This window comes from Rhinoderma darwinii, chromosome 5, assembly GCF_050947455.1.
Source record: "Rhinoderma darwinii isolate aRhiDar2 chromosome 5, aRhiDar2.hap1, whole genome shotgun sequence".
Taxonomy (NCBI): Eukaryota; Metazoa; Chordata; class Amphibia; order Anura; family Rhinodermatidae; genus Rhinoderma; species Rhinoderma darwinii.
This window is the reverse complement of record NC_134691.1, coordinates 108257593-108280928: the sequence shown is the minus strand read 5'-3', so window position 1 is coordinate 108280928 and position 23336 is coordinate 108257593. Positions and strand designations below refer to the sequence as shown.

General features: G+C 40.7%; 1 protein-coding gene across 1 annotated transcript in view; it reads left to right on the top strand.

Annotated features, from left to right (window-relative positions):
• The first annotated feature begins 414 nt into the window (after positions 1–414).
• The window catches only part of MYOM1 (myomesin 1), a 98405-nt gene continuing 75483 nt past the window's right edge, over positions 415–23336 (top strand). The window contains 9 exon segments of the mRNA XM_075826378.1: positions 415–548; positions 5468–5602; positions 7259–7475; positions 16479–16636; positions 18391–18483; positions 20449–20537; positions 20625–20644; positions 20689–20932; positions 21724–21885. Of these exon segments, the coding sequence (XP_075682493.1) occupies positions 415–548; positions 5468–5602; positions 7259–7475; positions 16479–16636; positions 18391–18483; positions 20449–20537; positions 20625–20644; positions 20689–20932; positions 21724–21885 (1252 nt within the window).

Genomic DNA, 23336 nt, shown 5'->3' with positions numbered 1-23336 from the left:
TGTGCCCGGGTGCTGGGTGCCAGGGGGGACGCCAACAAGCAGCTCTGCGGGTATTTAGATACAGGTCTAGTGCAGCAAACTGAATCTTTGTCCCAGATGAAGGAAAGCCAGCTACACCTCTGAGCTCTGACAGGAGCTGTAAGCTCAAATGACGGGCTAAGTGGGGTCAGTAAAAAGCCTTGACTGGCAATCTGGCTGAAAATAACTCTTGAATGCCCAGTGTAAGATGAAGCGCTAATAATTCTTATTAATTGGTGTAGGTGACAACGTTCTTGGATGTTATAACTAATTAATAGTATAAATCAGTAAAAAAAATAAAAGACTAACATTTACATTAATCAAAATAATCAACAAATAAATGAATAAATGGATATATTTTTCAACCTAGTATAAAGGGTGAACAGAGGTGGCAGGATGTCTTTGCCCTTCTACCAAAAGAGTCATCAGCATTACGACCGTGGTTATCGCAGCACAGAACTGCAGTCTACCTTAAGTCAGTACCAGCATGAAGAGAAGCGCCACTCCGCCGCACACAGCAGCCATCTTGGGTAACTCTTCCTTTCTTATAACTGCCGCTCATCTGATTTGATTTTTACATGCGTGTACGGTACTAATATTTCCCACAACCCTTATACGAAATAATCCAGACTTCTTTTTCTCCTTATACTGGAAGATTCTTTCAAATCTATTTATACATTTGGTCCTTCCTTGTTCTTATCTCTCATCTCTCCCATTACTCATTATTATTCTCTGCAATCCTTTTCTAATTCTTTCAATCCTAATTCAAGTTTTGTTACATGAGCAATTTTTTGTTGCGTAATTCTTAAAACGTTAGCATTTAGTTAATCATATCTATTTACAATTTTCTTGGTTATCTTCAGGCGTTGAGCTCATTGAATATACCTCATGGAACTTTCACAAAGGCAATGGATCAATATATCTTTAAGCATTAACCTAAGCATTGGGTTGGCCCTACTGGGCCTTGTTCACACATCGCGACTTGTGAGCGCAGCGTTACTCCAATGCAATGTCCCGGGATACATTTGTCAATTTGATTAGTCCTAATTTGTTGTCAAGTTTTGTTTGTAATGTCAAGCCTTGTTCCATTGGATGATAACCCCCATCATATAATGTGGCATAGAAATGCTTTACAATTATGGTGTGCTACCAAGTGACATAATTGCAATAAATGTGGCAAATATGTGACACAAACGTCCTTATCCATGTTTTAAGATGTGATCAAATGCATACAAATAATCATGCAAACAAAAATTGCTTGTGTACATCTGTTCTTACTGCTGCTTGACTTTGTAGTAACTATTGCAACATGTTCTGTCAATGATTTTTTTCACTCTCATGTGTGAATTATTGAAGTCTTCTTCCAAATGCACTGATAGCAACGTGTTATTCTAAGACTATGGGATAAGTACAGCACTTTCGGTATAGTTCCTCTAGGAAAAACTCAGTACCCCGTCATTCTCTTCTAGGCCGCTGCATTAAAGGTTCTCCTGCTCAGGACTCCTCTCTATTGGGCCATTTTCACATGCCAGTATTTTGGTCAGTATTTTGTATCTGTATTTGGAAGCCCAAACCAGGAATGGTAAATAAACAGAAAAAGTATAGTTGAAGTTGTGTTCCTCTTCCGTGTTTGGGTCCCACTCCTGCTTTTGGCTTCCAAATACTGAAGCAAAATACTGCCATGTGAAAGGGCCTTAGCCAGACCAGTAGAGTAGAACCCAGCTCATTGATTGATTTCAATGCTTCATGTCGCCTGTGGTGTCTCGATTAGCTCATTTTTAGGTATCCTGTTTTCTGACAAACTGGACAGTTCCTTTAATCCGGTGCTGTGCCACCACTCCTGAGAAGTGTTGAGTTTCCCAGCATAGGAGAGGGCATATTTCCTATGTAGACTAACTGGCCGCTCATAACAAGGCTAGAAGAGAATGGCAGGGGATCTCTGGTAAGTAAAGCTTTATATGCATGTAGCGACATCATTTGGGGCAAAAGATGAATTTATGTTTTTGTGCCTGACACTAAATATATTACAATGGTCTTTTTCTGGTCTTTTACATAATTTCAGTATTTTCTTGCAGTATTGTTGTATTTCTTTCTACCACATTGTGAATCGAATTTCATATTTAATACGCATACATCAAAAATGCTCCTTTATATTGTTCTGCTCTCTATATAACCTGCTTTGATATCCTTGTATTATTATACTTTCTGATTTATTCAATATCAGAGCTCAGTTGTATCTGATGACTAAGGTAAGAAATTAGAATTCTGGGTTGTTTTCTGACTTGGCAGAACGTCAGATTGTTATCCATCTATTCTTGGTTCACTGTCCTCATGCTAACATTATATATCTTAAATACTGAAATCTGTGTTTCTGCTACGTCTGAATTACCTGTCAAATATGCAAATATTGGTGCAGATTCGTTGTGTAATTGCCCCAAATCTGCACCAACATTTGCAGCGGAAAAATTCCGCCACATCTGAACATACCCTCATGACCCAAAGAGCAACATCAACATTGACTGATCAGTTTTTCAAGGACGAATTATTTCTCCTTATGGAATTTATTGATGTTGGTGGACATTCTTGAATGGTAACCCCACTTCACATCCCGCAATACCGTTGCTATAAATGTTTGGACTTAAACTTTACAAAACAGAACATTTTATCTGCTCAACAATTCTGTGGTAGACTTGTATGTTCAGGGTCTTAAGCCTCCCACAAGAGCCACCTTCTTCTGAATTTCCTTGGCAAGGATGGATATTCTGCTATTCTTCTGGAGAATTTTACTGTACAAATCCAGCATTTATAGTACTATCAAAAAGGGCAAGCAATCCAGATCCTGTGTCACATAAACAGTCCTAAACCAAGACACTATCACTACCACAGTTAGCATGAAGGTCTTAGGTTGGAATGTAGTTCTTTCTCCTCACCAGGCATTATGCTTCTTATTTAAGTTAAAATGTTACAGAACATTGTTTTAAAAATGTTCAGAATTTGCCTTATTATAGATGTATGAACATTGACTTAAATCCTTAAATATTACACTCCAATTGTTTGTGATCTCCTGGAATATTATTATATGTTGCGTTGAATGTTCTCCATTTCTCCACTATGTGCCAGATAATTCTTTTTATGAGATCAAAATAGAATTCCTACCTGACTATCCCCCAGTTCATTGACTTTTCTTCTGATTTCTTTCCCAACTAAAGTGATAATCATAGAGGTTCACATACCCTTTCTAATAAAGAACTTTGGTGTTGCATGATTTTGAGCAATATATAAATACAAATACAAACATATAAATACAAAGCATCTGTGCATTATTGCCTTAGTTTCCACTTAACTATTCTGGTGATTTAGATAAAGATCTGAAGATATCCATCGGATTAGCTCCATACATATGGCACCCAATGGAGCATGGTACAGTGTCACACATAGCGTCCCTGTACTACGGAGCCATATTGGGCTATGTATGCTGCCATACAGCCTCCTGCACCCGACTCTGCTGTGTGCATAAGGCGTAAAACAGATTCAGGGTGATATACAAGAAATCTACAAGGTATTTCATTAAGAACCCTTGTCTGTGCTATTAAGCTAAGAGCACATTTAGGCCTTGTTTACACAGTGCAGAGTTTGTACATTTTCTACATTTATTTTTTCTACACAAAAACAGGACTGGATTCAAAATAGAGGGCAAGTCTAAGGTTGGGTTCCCATAATGCAGATTTGCTGCAGATTTTGCATGCGTTATTTTTTTTAGCCAAAATCAGAATTGGAACCAGGAGAGGAGACCTATAAGGCTCCATGCACACGACCATATATTTTATCCGTAATTACGGACCCATTCATTTCTATTGGCCACGGACACCTTTCAGTATTGTTACTGATGGGTGTCCGTGCTGAAATAAATATAGAACCTGTCCTATTCTTGTCCGCAATTACGGCACGGACTCTCCCATAGAAGCCTATGGGCGCTTCCATAAATACGGACGGCTACGAATGTGCATCCGTAAACTGTGCGTATTTACGGAAGCGTTGCCATGCAACATGTTGGTGACATCATTTGCAGCCTCCCTCTTTTTTTTACGGATCTGTATATACAGATCAAATACGGATGCAATACGGACCGTATTTACGGACATCCTTCCATATATACGGATGAGTTACGGATGACTATGGATCCGTATTTATGGACAGTATTTACGGATAGATGAAAATGCGATTGTGTGAATGGTGCCTAAGGCCTTCCTTTATATATTTCTTCTGTTTGGGTTCCGTACCTGGTTTTGGCTAAAAAAACGCATACAAAATCTGCAGCAAATCTGCAATGTGGGAACCCAACCTAAGGCAGGATTTATACTCAGTGTTTACAGTGGCGTATTTCCACTGTGTTTTTTTTTAATTTTGTGCCAAAAATGCTGTGGCCAGGTGTTACTTGAAAGTCTATGGTACAATATGGAAAAAAGCCTAATTCCACAGCATTTTGGTTTGTGATGTTTTTGTGGTCAGTGGAGTTTATAGTTTTTCAAAACGTAGCATTCTCTGGGTATGGAGTTTTTTTTCTGGTGTTCTTTCCATTGGCTTATCTATAAGGGCATGTTCAGATGTGGCGGAATTCTGCAGATTCCGTTTTGCCTTTGCCTAAAATGTGAACTAAAATGCTGCGGATTAGTCATTGCGGTGAAGAGTACATCCTGCTCTCTTTTAAAACATTCCATCTCAGTCTGGCTATAGACCTCGAAACACATAGGTCCAGCCAGAATGATGAAATATCCTGTTCGCGAAAGCAATCCGCAACGCAACACACGCAACATTTGCGGATTTCATTGCATAATTTTGAAACTCCATTGAAGTCAATAGAGAAATTACGCCACAAGTACGCATCAAGTCCGCAACAGCCAGTGTATGCTGCGGACACCAAATTCTGCACCGCAGCCTATGGTCCGCCGCGGAGTTGTCCACAACGTCTGCACGAAGATAACTAAAAAGGTGTGGAAACCAATGGACAGACTGTCTGCTGCGGATTTCCAGTGCGGACTGTCCGCAGCGGAATTCCACAGCAATTCCGCCACGTCTGAACGTGCCCTAAGACTTCAAAAACACCTGGAAAAAACGCTTGTACAAATTGTCACTGAGTTAAAGACGGCACAAAAAAACCCATGTTAAAAACGTCATATAAAAACACTGTGTTTTTTACATGCATTTAACACAATTAAAAAAAGTGTATGAAAGAGGCCTAAAGGAAAGAGTTATACTTCTCTTCTTCCTGATTTTGGCCAAAAAATAAAAAATTCTGCACAAAATCTGCACTGTATAAACCAAGCCTTAGGTGATCTACCTGATCCTGAATTTTTCTACAATGTAAGTTTAAGTTGAAATATTTATACAATCTATACAATACACTATGTAATAATATTCTAGTCATTTATTGTTATTGTATCTACCACAGAATATCATCTCATAAATCATTAGAGGATACATCATATAAGATGAGTCCTAGGGCAAAACGATCACGGATTTTAGCCACTGTTGCAGATAAAGAGAATGAAGATCTGGGCTACGTGGTTCCTGTCTTCAGAGGACGGTACGTGTGTATTATGTTTATTCTTGTATCCAGCCATTCAATCCTTGTGACTTTTACATCGCACCTGTTCTACAAAGTTTCCTATGACATGCACCATAAAATACATTCCATGCCAGATCGGAGTGGGAAGGAATCCCACAATCACTTTTTGTTGCCTGTCTGCAACCCAGAAAACACATGGAAACCGGCTTGTGTTACATACACTGGGCCTCATATGTAGTAACGGTGCAGATAAGGGTATGTTCACACGTCTTAACAAATTACGTCTGAAATTACGGAGCTGTTTTCAGGCGAAAACAGCTCCTGAATTTCAAACGTTTTTGCAAGTACTCGCGTTTTTTGCGGCTTCCATTACGGACGTAATTGGAACTGTTTTTCAATGGAGTCAATGAAAAATGGCTCCAAAACCGTCCCAAGAAGTGTCCTGCACTTCTTTGACACGGGCGTCTTTTTACGCGCCGTCTTTTGACAGCGACGCGTAAAATTACACCTCGTCTGAACAGAACATCGTAAAACCCATTGCAAGCAATGGGCAGATGTTTGCAGGCGTAATGGAGCCATCCTTCAGGCGTAATTCGAGGCGTAAAACACCCGAATTACGTCTGAAAATAGGCCGTGTGAACATACCCTAAGAAGTGTCAGTGTTTCCCATAGCAACCAATCAGATTTGAAAATTAAAGAGAGGATCTAAACAGTTACCATGGGCAACATTGAAACTTTTTGCCTGTGCTACTTTTTAACCCACATGTTTTATTATAAAATGTACATATAAAATATAATGAATTAATCTGGAGCAAAAACAACAGAATTATTTAAAACCTTTATGAAGTGGGACTTTTGTTATGGGTTCATTCTAAATCTTATTTAGCAACTCATTTTATTTCATGGAAAAAGTAAAGAAAGGAGGAGACCTCCAGCTCACCCGTTCTGCGTCTCAAGATGAACACTTCGCTCGGATCCCCACGACGGCCCATGATGAATAATGCAGGAAAGAGGAAAGAAGTGATCCAGCGCTGTGTAGGCTTTAAAAGGGAAAGTCTGTTCCCACTTTTATTAATAGAAAAATAGTTAAAATTGGAACAGAGACGCAGTCTCAAGGTCGAAAATGATGCGGGTTAATGCCCGAGCCTACGCGTTTCGAACACGTTCAGTGTTCTTAGTCATGGCATTCTCTGCCATGACTAAGAATACTGCACATGTTCGAAACGCGTAGGCTCGGGCATTAACCCGCATCATTTTCGACTTTGAGACTGCGTCTCTGTTCCAATTTTAACTATTTTTCTATTAATAAAAGTGGGAACAGACTTTCCCTTTTAAAGCCTACACAGCGCTGGATCACTTCTTTCCTCTTTCCTACATTTTATTTCAATTTGGGTTGTAAAGGGCAACAGTAGGGAATTTGATATCCCTGCTCCGGCCTATCTCCAGCTGTGGATTTCTCCAGGAGAAGTGATTCTGTTAGCATCAGTGCATTAAAGAACTAAGAACTGCACATAATGCAATCCTCTAATATGTGTGTGTGTGTGTGTGTGTGTATATATATATATATATATATATATATATATATAGTTCCAGTTACCTCCGTACCATTTCTAGGTGTAAAAAGCAACAATGTCACTCCATTTATATACATTCTCAATATCTTTCAAATTGCAGTCAAGAATATCTCAGTGGGATCACTGATACAGAGCTAGAGAGAGTGAAGGAGACAGCAGGATATGTTGCTCGAAGGAACCTACTTGCGACTGGAGAAGGAATTAGTGTGTCCAGAAGCGCTTCTTCTTCATCAGCAGCACATTCTGAGACGTATCAGAATAAATCCAGGAGTGTTTCCATACGTGAAAAGGCAGAACGTCTATCTCTCAAAAAGAGGGTAACAATGTTATTAAATAGAAAAATAATGACAGTGCATAAATGCATAAATACAGACCCTCGGAGCTATCTGGCATCCGACTTATCTAGTGGCAGTTGCAATGGCTGGACGTTTCCCCTAACTTTGTAGAATTTGCTCTCAGTTCCTAAATTAAAACTGCCTGTGGATTAGATCTACACCGCATTCCAAATTATTATGCAAATGTTATTTTTCGCTGATTTTCCTAAATAGTCGATGCAAATGACAGTCAGTATAATCTTCAAGCCATCAACCGTTGGAGTATAATGCTAATTTTATTGAACAAATCTCCTAATGATAACAGATTTTTTTTAGAAGTTAAAAAATCTAAATGCACTGTTTCAAATTATTATGCACAACAGAGATCAAAACATTTTAAAGGTTGTAAAGACAACTAAAATGGTAATTTGTTGAATTTGCAGCATCAGGAGGTCATATTTACAGAAATCAAAAGCTCTTTCAATCAAAAAAAGCTTAACAGGCCAAGTTACATGTTAACATAGGACCCCTTCTTTGATATCACCTTCAGGCTGGGTTCACATGACCTATTTTCAAACGTAAACGAGGCGTATTATGCCTCGTTTTACGTCTGAAAATACGGCTACAATACGTCGGCAAACATCTGCCCATTCATTTGAATGGGTTTGCCGACGTACTGTGCAGACAACCTGTCATTTACGCGTCGTCGTTTGACAGCTGTCAAACGACGATGCGTAAAAATACAGCCTCGTCAAAAGAAGTGCAGGACAATTCTTTCAGACGTAATTTGAGCCGTTCTTCATTGAACTCAATGAAGCACAGCTCAAAATTTACTGCTGTCAGAGAAGCCTCGCAAAATGTGAGGAAGAGCAATTACGGCTGAAATGAGGCATCTGTTTTCTCCTTGAAAACAGTCTGTCATTTCAGACGTAAAAGCCTGCTACCGTGTGCACATACCCATACAATTCTTGCATCCATTGAATTTGTGAGTATTTGGACAGTTTCTGCTTGAATATCTTTGCAGGATGTCAGAATAGCCTCCCAGAGCTTCTGTTTTGATGTGAACTGCCTCCCACCCTCACAGATGTTTTGCTTGACGATGCTCCAAAGGTTCTCAATAGGGTTGAGGTCAGGGAACATGGGGGCCACACCATGAGTTTCTCTCCTTTTATGCCCATAGCAGCCAATGACACAGAGGTATTCTTTGCAGCATGAGATGGTGCATTGTCATGCATGAAGATAATTTTGCTACGGAAGGCACGGTTCTTCTTTTTGTACCACGAAGAAAGTGGTCAGTCATAAACTCTACGTACTTTGCAGAGGTAATTTTCACACCGTCAGGGACCCTAAAGGAGCCTACCAGCTCTCTCCCCATGATTCCAGCCCAAAACATGACTCTGCCACCTCCTTTCTGATGTCGCAGCCTTGTTGGGACATGGTGGGCATTCACCAACCATCCACTACTCCATCCATCTGGACCATCCAGGGTTGCACGGCACTCATCAGTAAACAACACAGTTTGAAAATTAGTCTTCATGTATTTCTGAGCCCACTGCAACCGTTTCTACTTGTGAGCATTGTTTAGGGGTGGCCGAATAATAGCTCTTGCAAACCTCTGGAGGATCCTACACCTTGAGGTTCGCGGGACTCCAGAGGCACCAGCGGCTTCAAATACCTGTTTGCTGCTTTGCAATGGCATTTTAGCACCTGCTCTCCTAATCCTATTAATTTGTCTGGCAGAAACCTTCCTCATTATGCCTTTATCTGAACGAACCCGTCTGTGCTCTGAATCAGCCACAAATCTTTTCACAGTACGATGATCACGCTTAAGTTTTCTTGAAATATCCAATGTTTTCATACCTTGTACAAGGTATTGCACTATTTCACGCTTTTCGGCAGCAGAGAGATCCTTTTTCTTTCCCATATTGCTTGAAACCTGTGGCCTGCTTAATAATGTGGAACGTCCTTCTTAAGTAATTTTCCTTTGGTTGGGCACACCTGGCAAACTAATTATCACAGGTGTCTGAGAATGATCCAAAGAGCCCTAAGTAACAATACCATCCATGAGTTTAATTGAAAAACTAATAATTAAATGTTTATGACACTTAAATCCAATGTGCATAATAATTTGGAACACGGTGTAGTATTATATACCCAATGTCCTTTAAAGCCAGGTTCACATGCTGCGTAAGTAATCTACAGCGGAACCCGCCATTCTCTGTAGATTTCATCCTATTCATTACAAGGGTGGAAATCCAGCGCCATTCTGCATGTATAACCACGATAGACATAATTTCCACAGCATGCTTTCATTTGTGCGCTGATTTTTCCACTGCTTGGGAATGGTGTTGGAAAAACCTAATTCCCTTGAATTTATTTTATTTTTTTTGCAGAATTCATGCCAAAAATCTGTACCAAATAAGCAGCATGTGAACATACCCTAAGGCCTGCTTTTATACACCAATCTTAGGCCTTATTCACACGAGCGTATTTCACGCCGTGTTACGCGCGTTAAAACAACGGACATCACACGGAGCTGTGCAATTCAATGGGGCCGTTCAGACATTGTGTTTTTCACGCAGTGTGGGTCCGCTGCGTGAAAATCACTGCATGTCCTATACTTGTGCGTGTTTTGCGCATCACGCACCCTTTGAAGTCAATAGGAGCGTGAAAATCACGGAAAGCACACGGACGTGATGTGTGTGCTGTCCGTGTTTTTCACCCACCAGTTGCTAAAGAAATGATGAGGAAAAAATAAAACGCCTCATTCAGTTTTTTTTGCTGACGTAAAAAATGTGTGACATACGGACGACACACGAATGCCACATGGAACTGCAATGCAGGAAAAACACTGCGTTTTTTACTTGTGCAAAACGGACACGCTCGTGTGAATTAGGCCTTAAAGTAAAGGGCGGTGAAATAAAATGTGCCTAATTCATTATGACACACCTCTTAATAAAGTAGATGCATCTCTGGCCATCCTTGCACCAGAAAGGAAAATCCACGCCAGCTATGAGTTGGCCTAGACATCCTCTATAATTTACGCCAGTTCCTAGCGTAAAAAATATAGTGAGTTTGTCGGACTGTGGGTATCACAGACCCATAGGCACTCCATATGCCACCATATAGTGCCTCTATGAAGCACTATATTCTCTCAGTGCTTCTAGGGAAGATTTGCTCCGTAATATTTAATGCATTTGAGGGACACAGAGGTATAGTATCGGCTCGTACTAGTCTTTGGACGCTGTATAACAGATCCATGCAACACAGATCCATGTACACAACCATGAACATGGACCCTAAAAGGGCACATTCACACGTGGCGGAATTGCTGTTGAATTCCGCTGCGGACACTCCGCAGTGGAATTCTGCAGCAGACGTTTTTTACATTTGTTTCTCTACATTTTTAGGAAACTAGGCTGCAGTGCAGAATTTTCCCTCCGCAGCATGCTCATTACATTGCAGAGAAGAAGCGGAATTTCACCGCGGATTTCAGCCTTTGCAATGCAAAAACTGAAATCTGTGGCAAGTCCGCTGCGATATCTGCAACGTCTGAATTACCTGTCAAATATGAAAATGTTGGTGCAGATTCGTTGCGTAATTGCCCCGAATCTGCACCAACATTTTCAGCGGAAAAATTCTGCCACGTCTGGACATGGCCTTAGGGTCCGTTCACACGGCGGATTTCATGTGTTGGGTTCCGCCACAAGATCCGTTGCAGAATTACTCCTGCCTTCGGCAGGAAGATTTCTCCTCCCATTGACTTCAAAGTGAGGTTCGGGCTAAATCCGCCTATAGATGGGGCAGGACACATCTTTTTTCCGCTAGCGTTCGAAATGAATGGGAGCTGGAATTTTGCGGCGGAAAAAATTCAGTCGCAAAATTTCTGCCATGTGAACAGGGAATAAAGGTGTTTCAGTTACAATTGGAGTTCCATGCAATGACAAATACTACTTATAAACTGCAATGTGTGAAAACTTGCGGAATCTATGTACCAGGCAACCTAAGTGAGATGTTCTTTTCTATGACCTGTCTTTCACACCTCCATGTACATTTCACACTAACTAAAGTAAATTAGCCAGCCTCCTGTGAAATGTGAGAGACTACAGCTGCCTAGAAATAAGAAGACGAGATTAAGAAACTAGAGTGCAGTAAGACGGCATTCAAGTGAACCTGGAAAATAATTTGCAGGATTTGAATAACATGCAAACAAATAAAATTACTTTGGTGTTTGTATTACCACACATAACTGCTTTAGTAACCACTTATCACCAGATAAAGTAGTTTCAAACAAGTGTAAAGGACCTGTCACTAGGTCATATAAGTTATCATATAATGACTCCCCCCCCCCCCCCCCCCCGTTCCAGACATATGGCCCACTGTTTTGTTGGCTCTCTATTTGCTAATTTGCTGTAGTGAGCCAATGGGGTGGAGCTAGCTTCCCTGCCTCTGATGCTGACCAATCAGCCTGAGGCAGTTAGAGGGTAGTCCATGCCCTGTTGACAAATTAGCATGTAGAGAACCAACACAACAGTGGGACATGTCTCTCGATTGGAGGGGGTCTAGTAAAAAGAACAGCGCTGGAATCAGGAAGACAGCGCTATTCAGGTCAGTTAACCAGTTCAACTTATATGACCTAGTGACAGGTCCTCTTAACAATAGATTAAGATAATCAAATGTTATTGATACATTGTACATAATTATGTAAAGTTCTGTTCACACTTGCATTAGCAGTCGTCATCTGGGTTTCTGTCAGCCATCTGGGGTTCCGGTATTTTTTTATGCCTAGAATAACACAGTCTGCAGCGTCATTCTTGCCTTCAAAAATACAGAAACACTGACAGACTGCATTAGGGCTTATCCACCCATAACGGAATTGCTGCAGAAAATTTCTATAGCAATTTAGTCTAAAGTAGCAGACTTTCCACTGCGGCAAAAACGCACCATTTCCTGCATTTTTGACGCAGAAAATGGTGCGTATTTTGCTGCGTTTTCTTTCAATGTCGGGAGATGGTTCTCCTCTGAAAAACGCAGCAATTCTGTCCACTTTCCACAGCAGGAATTGACCTGCTGCGGTCCGAAAAATACGCGATGCAGGTAAATTTCTGCTCTGAATATTTACTCAGCGTGTGAATGAGATTTGTGAAATGTCACCCACTTTGCTCTTACTGTATTCTGCTGCGTATTTTCCTGACGGAAAAATGCAACAATTCCGCTACGTGTGGAGAAGCCCTTATATTCAACGGATCTGTCACAGAAACGGAAGTTATGACATGAGTTTGAAAAGAGCCTAACAATGACCAAGTGTGCCCATGCAGTGCATTTAGTGCAGATTTTCAGTTTGAATCACACTGAAAATCTGCAACTAAAGTACAGTACAAAGCATGTGGATGGGGTTTAGAAAAACCCCATGCGTATGCAGTGGAAAAAACTGGCCTGGCCTAATACTTTAAGGGCCAATCAGCTGATCAGCTGTTTGCAGAGAGTGACCCACAGCGTAATGCTGGCCAAAACAGTCTTTCAGGGGAGGCCATTTTTGTCAATCGTTAGGGCATGTTCAGACGTGGCGGAATTGCTGTGGAATTCCGCTGCGGACAATCCACAGTGGAAATCCGCAGCAGACAGTTTGTCCATTTGTTTCCACACCTTTTTAGTTATCTTCGTGCAGACGTTGCGGAAAACTCCGCTGCGAACTATAGGCTGCAGTGCGGAATTTTCTGTCCGTTTTCACTGTCTGTTGCGGACTTGATGCGTACTTGTTGCGGAATTTCTCCATTGACTTCAATGGAGTTCCAAAATTACGCAATGAAATCTGCAGATGTTATGTGTGTTGCGTTGCGGATTGCTTTCAGGAACAGGATATTTCATCATTCTGGCTGGACCTATGTGTGTTGAGGTCTATACCCAGACTGGGATGGAATGTTTGAAAGAGAGCAGGGTGTGAGCTGCACCTGAATCCGCAACGACAAATCCGCAGCATTTTACTTAACATTATAGCCAAATCCGCAACGGAATCTGCAACGCGGATTATGTGCGCCATTGATGCGGACAGTGTCTGCGGAATTCCGCCACGTCTGAACATGCCCTTAACCATGCTGTATTAGGTTTGTTTTAGCCAATAGATGGAATTCTTTAGTGCAGTAACCCCCATTCATCTATGTGCGAAACATGCCTTGATGGGGATATGATAGTGGGTCACATTGCATGACCCCCTTAACCCCTTAAACTGTTGTAGATTTAGCATTAGTTGGTATTGAACATGTTTTTGAAAATCTAGTTTTGTGGTGTCACAGTCATAAACAGACAAACACGTGAGAGCAAACAGTGGGATGAAATTATGTTGCACACCTTGAAAGTTACAGCTGATTAATACACAACTCACAAACTTGCAATAAAATATATTGAAAAACCAAATCCAACTGTTATAAACAACCAGATAAAATAACAAAACTAATATACTGCCTATTATAAGGCAAGACAAATGACATGACACAAAACTGACTAAAAGTTAATACAGGAATTGCCAAGTTATACTATATACAAAAACAAAAATACCAGTGACGACTCTTTCAAGGGCTAAAAATAATGCCATTACATTACCAGTTAGCGATGCTCTCCCAATTGCTTTATTTTTAGCCGAGTTGCCTTTTGTTTTACACTTTGTCAACCGCTCACTTGCCTTTCTCATATTTGTATCACTGTTTATTGTGATTGTCTTTTTATCATACATTGGAGCATTATTTCTCTATATTGAATCATGTTATTACCTTAAATATTTGTGAAGTGCAGTTATTGGCTTTTTTCTGTATCTATATAGTTTGATATTGCAGCACTTTATTTATTAACTTTTGGTCATCTATATAGCATGTAATTATTGTTGCATCATTTTGTCTCCTGTTTTAGTTTTCTTTGGTTCAACTGTAAGGGCATGACCACACATGGCGGAATTCCTCCGCAACTGTCCGCATCAATGCCGCACCTAATCCGGGTTGCGGATTACGGCTGCGGATCTGCACAAAATGTGCAGAAAATTGATGCGGACTAGCTGCTGCGGACTGCGGGAAAAGTGCTTCCCTTCTCCCTATCAGTGCAGGATAGAGAGAAGGGACAGCACTTTCCCTAGTGAAAGTAAAAGAAATTCATACTTACCGCCCGTTGTCTTTATGACGCGTCCCTCCTTCGGCATCCAGCCCGACCTCCCTGGATGACGCGCCAGTCCATGTGACCGCTGCAGCCTGTGCTTGGCCTGTGATTGGCTGCAGCCGTCACTTACACTGAAACGTCATCCTGGGAGGCCGGACTGGAGACAGAAACAGGGAGTTCTCGGTAAGTACGAACTTCATTTTTTTTTACAGATACATGTATATTGGGATCGGTAGTCACTGTCCCGGGTGCAGAAACAGTTACTGCCGATCGCTTAACTCTTTCAGCACCCTGGACAGTGACTATTTACAGACGTCTCCTAGCAACGCTCCCGTCATTACGGGAGCCCCATTGACTTCCTCAGTCTGGCTGTAGACCTAGAAATACATAGGTCCAGCCAGAATGAAGAAATGTCAAGTTAAAAAAGCAAGACGCATCCGCAGCACACATGACATGTGCATGACAGCTGCGGACTTCATTGCGGAACTTTGAATCTCCATTGAAGTCAATGGAGAAATTCCGCCATGAGTCCGCCACTGCTCCGCAACAGACAGAGCATGCTGCGGACACCAAATTCCGCTCCGCAGCCTATGCTCCGCAGCGGAATTGTACGCATCGTGTAAACGAACACTGCTAAATTAAAGTGAAAGTCAATGGAGAAACGGCTCCGCTGCGGATTAACGCTGCGGAGTGTCCGCAGCGGAATTTAAGTGAAATTCCGCCATGTGTGAACCCGCCCTAACAATACAGAAGAGAGTTGGTTTGTCTTAGGCCTCATTCACACGGCAGTATTCTGGTCATGCTTCAGTATTTGGAAGCCAAAAACAGGAGTGGAACCTTCACAGAAAAACTATAATGGAAACATTTGCACTTCTTCTGTATTTTGACCCACTCCTGGTTTGGGCGTCCAAATACTGATGCAAAATACTGACCAAAATATTACTGTGTGAAAGTGGGCTAAAGCTTACATATTCAATGTCAACTAATTCAGCCGAATCGGACAGAATATACTGTTGGCATAGCCTGACTGCCCCCAACATTTTCCCTTCAGGGAAGTAAGGGTCAAATGAATTGAATTTTAACTTGACCAACCTTATGTAAGAATGCAGGCTTGACCGAGCCGAATGGGCAACATTTATACGTGGGAGTTAGGGAAGGTAGTTGTTGACCAACAGCTATATTATGTGTATGAACAGCTAAAGAAGGTCAATACAATAAGTTGTGTGTCAGTGTTTGGCCATTCTGCCATAATAAATGTAATGCCAATAGCAGCTTTTGTGTTAATAAATACTATCCATCCTCATGTAAAAAAATATTCTATAACTACTATTCTGATACACATTGTTTCTGATTTATTAAGAAACTTACTACTCTTTCTTTATTTGTATTGTCCATCTATCTATCTATCTATCTATCTATCTATCTATCTATCTATCTATCTATCTATCTATCTATCTATCTATCTATCTATCTATCTATCTATCTCATATCTATCTATCTATCTATCTATCTATCTATCTATCTATCTATCTATCTATCTATCTATCTATCTATCTATCTATCTATCTATCTATCTATCTATCTATCTATCTATCTATCTATCTGTCTATCTGTCTGTCTGTCTGTCTGTCTGTCTGTCTGTCTGTCTGTCTGTCTGTCTGTCTGTCTGTCTATCTATCTATCTATCTATTTTTAAGGCAAAGTTAAGGCAATGATTGTGGAAAGTTTAGGCAGGATTTTGTAGCAATTTTGCATTTTGTCACACTCTATGCATTATGTCCAATTATTTTCTTTATTCTAAAGTAATTTGTCATAAAAACTGTCTTTTCCTCTCATACAAATATAATGTTTTACTTTTTCTAGTTAGAAGACACTGAAGAATTTCACAAAAAGATAAATGAAGATACACTTCTACATGCCCCAGTCTTTATCATCAAGCCTCGCTCTCACACCATCTGGGAGACACAAAACGTGAAATTTCACTGCACAGTAAGCGGTTGGCCGGAGCCACGAATCACCTGGTACGCTCACTTTTTACACTAGGAACCCCTAGCACTTTAACATAAATATGCCCTATTCCTTAATAGTGACCTAAAACTGTCACTCTGTGGAAACCAGGATTGGTTAAATACTTACCCCAACTAAGTAATTTATCTGTGCAAATCCATACACCTGCCATAGTTCTCATTGGTTCCATCTATTATTTCATTCAACTAATCTGTCTAGATACATATAAAGATTGGAATCCATGTGTGCATGGATATCTGATTATGAGCTAAATAATGTATGGTATAAATATATATAATATAATTTTAAATTCTACATGTCAACCAATGTGACCATTTCACAAATCTAGGCTTGGAGGTCACTTAGGCTTTGTTCACATCTGCGTCGGGACTCCATTCATGGGTTCCGTCTGAGCTTTCCATCAGGGGAACCCATAAACGGAATCCAAACTGAAACAAAGCCTTACCCACCAGATCAGAGTGAATCAGTTTTCCTTTGTACATATCACTAAAAGCATGTTAAAGATTACAACCACACTTCTGGGTCATAGAGGAGGTTCCCGAAATCTAGGGGCCCACAATGCACCTCCATATGTCTCTGATTTCATACAAAGGTTTTTCCTCATGTTTTATGTGGAATCCATCATAATTGTGGCATGATACATCACATGCAGTATTTCAGAAGTATTCTCAGCTAGAATACTGTTCCAGAATACAATACTGTATGGAGAGAAAATATGGCAACACACAGAGTGCCTACGCCTTTCTAATACATACTTCACGCACTTGGTTTTGCTGTATACATGAGGCCAAACAAGGTCCTTTTACAGGACCCAATATGGGCCATGAAAACAAGTGTCGATCAATGAGACAGCTTATTGATCGACGCTTGTTTGCTCTTTACACAAGAAGCAATGATCGGTTATGTATGGGGACGAGCGATTGTTACTACGATCATTCGTCCTCATACATTTCTATCATACAGGCAGCATATGATGGAAGCGCTCATTCATCAGGAGATCTGTTCGTTTATGCGACCAATAAAATGGTCACTAGTCGACACCACATTTCCCTGTGTAAACAACGAGACATGCTGCCGACATGATAGAAATGTATGGGGATGAACGATCGTAGTAGTAACGTTTGCTTGTCCCCATACAAACCGATCCGTACTCCTTGTCAAAGGAGCAAATGAGTGGCAATCGACTAAAAGGACCCTAAAGGCCCTTTTAAACCAGTCAATAATCGGCCGGTGCAGTGAGCACCGATCAACGAGACATCGTTGATCGGTGCTCGTTTGCTCCTGTCACACGGATCTATGGATGGGGACCAGCCATCGTTACTCTTATCGCTCGTCCCCATACATTATTATCATGTCATCAGCGTGTCTCCCTGTTTACACATGGAGATGTGCTGCCGACAACGATAATATTTTACTTTTTTAAAACGATACGACCAGCAGCTGATCGAGCGTTTGCTCGTTCATCTGCTGATCGCTGCCCTGTTTACACAGGGCAATTTTCGGGAACGATCGTTCCATGAACGCTTGTCTGCCTTATAATTGCCCAGTGTAAAACCCCCTTAAGGCTCTTCACAACCACATCGCAGTGACTCCACTTATACTTTCTGAACTGATAAGTGGCATTCTCATTGCCTGGCTGTAGTCTCCACAGTGATTGCTTGTATTGTGACTGTATCTCTAAATGTATGTTTCTTAGTTATGACTGGTAGATATGCACGTGACTTGCTCCATATTTTCTTCTATTTAGGTATAAAAATAATGTTCCCATCAATGAACAACTTCACCCTGAGAAATACAAAATTGAAAGCGGATATGGTCTTCACTCACTGGAGATTTTTAAGTGAGTAATGAACGTAGTCTACAGAGTGAAGGAGGCAATATAATATAAATGTAACTGTCTGATATATACATGTCAGTAGCGTCTTATCGCATGTATAGCTGAATGAGAAGGTTGTCATGTTTATTTTAGTATCATTAAATGCCGAGTGCTGTGAATGTCAGCCATGTGACCTACCATGTACCTAGCAGAACGCAAGTCATCAGGGATTAACACCATTTAGCTTCTGTTCCATGGATTCCTTCCACTTCTCTGACAATTTATTTTACACATTGCATTCATAACTTGCTTATCATTAAATACAAGGAAACCTGGGCTTGGAGGAATGCCATGCTAGTTTACATGTATATGACACAAAGCAAATACATAAATGATACATATGTATTCTATATACAAAGTTACATTAGCTACAGTTGCCTTGGAGGACATATTATTTTCAGTGACAGCAGTTCTTAGATTTAACTGAAAGAATATGAAACATTTCTTTTTCTGCGATCTATAACATTTGCTGTTTGGAATGTTATTTTTGACACCCTGCCACCTTCTCTTTGTTCATTAAGTAAGTAAGCCATATGTAGCTGAGTTGTTCTTTATTTTTTGGCTCAGAGATACATTCTTTGGGTATCTGTCATGAACTTTATTAATAATTATAATAGTAATTTTCTGGCGGCTAGCAATAAGAGATCAATGGAATTTTGTAACAGCAATGCTACATTTGATGTTACACTTTTTGGACTTCCTGCAGAAACAGACATAATGGGGCAGATTGACTATTGTTTGCCTAAGTTGCACTTGTTTTGGCGCAAATCAAGTTAGACAAATTTGTTATTGATTTGCACCAAAAAAAGAGTCCAGAAGAGAGGGCATGGCTTTTAGGGAAGTGGCATGGCTTAAAATTTCAGCACAAAAAAAACTGGCATAAACTAAGCTAAGCAAGTGGTGGCATAAGGAAGAGAAAAGTGTCTAACTTGTCTAGCAACACGCTCCTAATTTATCATACAGCGTGCGTCACTGTGATAAATTTGGCGCATCTTCTAACTTCCTGGTCTTAGTTTTCACTGTCTAAATCTTAGACGACATTAGTAAATCTGCCCCATTATCGGGGAAATTTATCACAGGCTTTTATGGTGGCCTCTTTTAAAAGGCGGTTGGGATTTAGCAGAAGGGGTTGGGTTCCCTACAGACTGACAGATTTAACATCACTTACCCCAGAAATTGGCGTAAATTATGGCTCAAATATAGATTTCAATTTCTGGTGCCTGGACAGCCAAAAATGTGGCAAGTTTATTAAGAGGCCTGCACTACTTAATACATTTGGTGTGTTGTACTCCAGCGCACTTTAGTTTAAGACTGACGTATGAAGCATTAGTCTTCGTAAATTCCCCCCTTTGTTTACATGTCAGTCCATCAAACATAATATGGTCTTTAATTACTAGTATATTATCAAGAATCTAAATATGAGCATTTCAATTCACAGCGATATGTCTGGTGCCCATTGTAAATATACAAATGGTGCTACCCGGGCAGGGAATAAACCTTTGGTCTACCCTTTGGTCTACCCAGCTTCTTTTTCTCTAGTGTACATGTCAAGGCAAAAATCTAATTTCAACCCCTTAGGGGAATGTTTGGGTATTGGGAAGGGCTGGTGGTCAGATCTCTTAAATGTGAGGAACTGACTTTTCTATGCGAAGATACAACGTTTCATCCTTGATATTGTTGAATAATGTATATTATAAAGTTTCTTGAATGTAAGAACAGAAAGGTGACAGGAACTCTTTAGAGTTTATTAGACACACGCTGTTACACACCAAAATACATGACATTGAGTTGTGTTGTTGACCAGAACATCGCAGGGTAAACCTATGCTTTTCCAGTTCAGAAATATTTTGTGTAAACACTTGAATAATGGGCAATTCTGTTTTACAATGATATACAAACAATGACTGTATTTCTGTTGTATTATTGCAGGTGTGATTTTGAGGATACAGCTCAGTACCATGCATCTGCTATGAATGTCAAAGGAGAAAACTCCTCGTATGCGTCGCTCGTGGTGAAGAGTATGTTTGCAAATATTTACCTTTTGTATGCAGACATAAATTTTTATTATATATGAGGCATTCTTCAAGTTTACCAATTTTTTCCAGGGTATAAAGGAGAGCTGGATGTAACACCTCTGACTCCTGTAAGGAGTGAACCATTTAGCTGTAGGTTACAACCTTATTCAATACAAGTACGTTGCATTGTGGGATAGAAACCTTGCCTACAGTATGACCACTTTCTCTTTCAGTTTCTGTCACTCCACACGGCTTTGCTACTAGGTTTGATATCCATTTTGTTGATCCATTTGGAGTATCATTTGGCAAAGAAGGTGAAACACTGAGTCTTGGTTCTACAGTCATCGTTCATCCAACCATCAAACGCTTCCAGCCAGAGATCCAGTGGTATAGAAATGGTAGGTAATTATTCCCGCTTTTCATCTAAAGAGGCTCTGTCACCAGATTATAAGTGCCCTATCTCCTACATAATCTGATCGGCGCTGTAATGTAGATAACAGTGGTTTTTATTTTCAAAAACGATAATTTTTGAGCAAGGTATGAGCAACATTATATTTATGCTAATGACTTTCTTAATAGACAACTGGGCATTTTTTACCTTTTCACCAACTGGACATTGTAAAGAGAAGTGTATGAGGCTGACCAATCAGCATCATACACTTCTCTTCATTAGCTGTGCTCGCAGCACAGTGTGATCTCGCGAGATCACGCTGTGCTGTCACATACTTCCACATTAACTTTACCGAAGTGTCTTGAGAGTGAATAGACATCGCCACCAGCCAGGATGCGATGTCTATTCACACTCCCGACACTTTGGTAAAGTTTCTGTGGGACTTACTCACACAGCACAGCATGATCTCACGAGATCACGCTGTGCTGTCATTCACATTTTTTATTTAACATAAAATAAAGTGAAAAACAAAACCTGCTCTTATACTTTTATAGTTAACTGGTTTGAATCTAGTGATGTTGAGATTAAAATGGGGTAAAGTCGGATAGGAGTGGACCTGTAATTTTTATTTTACCTACTTTTTTTATAAGGATTGTCACAGCTCAGCGTATTCAGCATAAGGTAATAGTCTCCATTGATTTTCATGGGTATATTTCAGATTTATTTCCAGTTACATAATGTGAAGTTAGAATTCCAACAATTCAATTGTGTCTAATGCAATTTACTTGTTATTTTAAGGAGTTTTGGTCACACCATCCAAGTGGCTCAGCACACACTGGAGTGGAGGACATGCAACCTTGACACTGAGGCATCTCAATAAGGAGGATGAAGGGTTGTACACTCTGCGAGTTGTCATGGGAGAGTACTATGACCAATACAGTGCCTACGTATTTGTCCGAGGTAAGAAAAGAACGAGAAATCTATCCAGTTTTTAAAAAGCACATTCACATGTATTATAATGTACATTGTTGCAGACTTTCTTCCGAACATGCCCAAAGTTTTGCCAAGAAAGACTTCAATATACTGGTATATTGTAGACACTAATAAAAATCTATCCATCATCTCCCAGACATTGTGTAATGACGGGGTAGGGAGACAGACAGGTGAGCTCTAATCTACCCGCCACTCAGTCCCTGCCTACTTGCACAGCCCGTCCTAGGCGACGGCGTACAACTGGGCGACGGTCCCTACGCTCAATATGTGCACAACAGACAAACAGACAAGGGTACACAGAAGCTAAGGGAAATGGGGCAGTTGCCCACAGCAACACCGTGAGCAACAGGCGTAGTGAACGAGCCGAGTCAAACCAGGAGTGTACGAGGTACCAAACGCAGAGCAGGAGCGTAGTCAGTAAAGCCAGGGTCAAAATGAAGCAAGGTAAATAACAATAGCAGGAGCAGCAGAGCCAGGAAACAGGAAAGAATCACAGGCAGAGACAAGCAGGAAATGAAGGTATAAATAGACCGAGGGCGGGAGATAGAACCGTCTGGCCAGGCTGTGATAGGTTCTCCCACTCCTCAGCCTACCAGCCTGAGTGGTAGCAGATCGAGTCACTCTATCAGACTTAGGAGCAGGTGCAGACTGATTAACCACGGGCGTCGACACAGAAGCTGTGTCTGGCAGGTCCTTTAGGGTATGTTCACACGTAGTCAACAAAAACGTCTGAAAATCCAGAGCTGTTTTCAAGGGAAAACAGACCCTGCTTTTCAGACGTTTTTTGACCAACTCGCATTTTTCGCGGCGTTTTTCGCGCCGTTTTCGCGGCGTTTTTTACGTCCGTTTTTGGAGCTGTTTTCATTGGAGTCTATGAGAAAACAGCTCCAAAAACGTCCAAAGAAGTGTCCTGCACTTCTTTTGACGAGGCTGTATTTTTACGCGTCGTCATTTGACAGCTGTCAAACGACCACGGGTAAATAACAGGTCGTCTGCACAGTACGTCGGCAAACCCATTCAAATGAATGGGCAGATGTTTGCCGACGTATTGGAGCCGTATTTTCAGACGTAAAACGAGGCATAATACGCCTCGTATACGTCTGAAATTTGGCCGTGTGAACATACCCTTACACATTGGATGTATAATTTTGGGGTGGACATTCAATTGACTCTGTACTTATTTTACTTTATGATTGTGCTCCACCTTGTTTCTCTTCCTTCTTTCTGGATGGATTTTTAGAGGCAGAGGCACCTAAAATTTGCTACAAAAACAAGTAAAATTTATATAAATCGGTGCGGATTTAAGGGCATGGTTCAGATTTTAAAATCGGCCCCATGATATATTCTGCTACGGATTTGATCTGGATTTTAACACAGATTTCACCTACTCTTCTATGAGAGTTGAGATCTGATGTAAA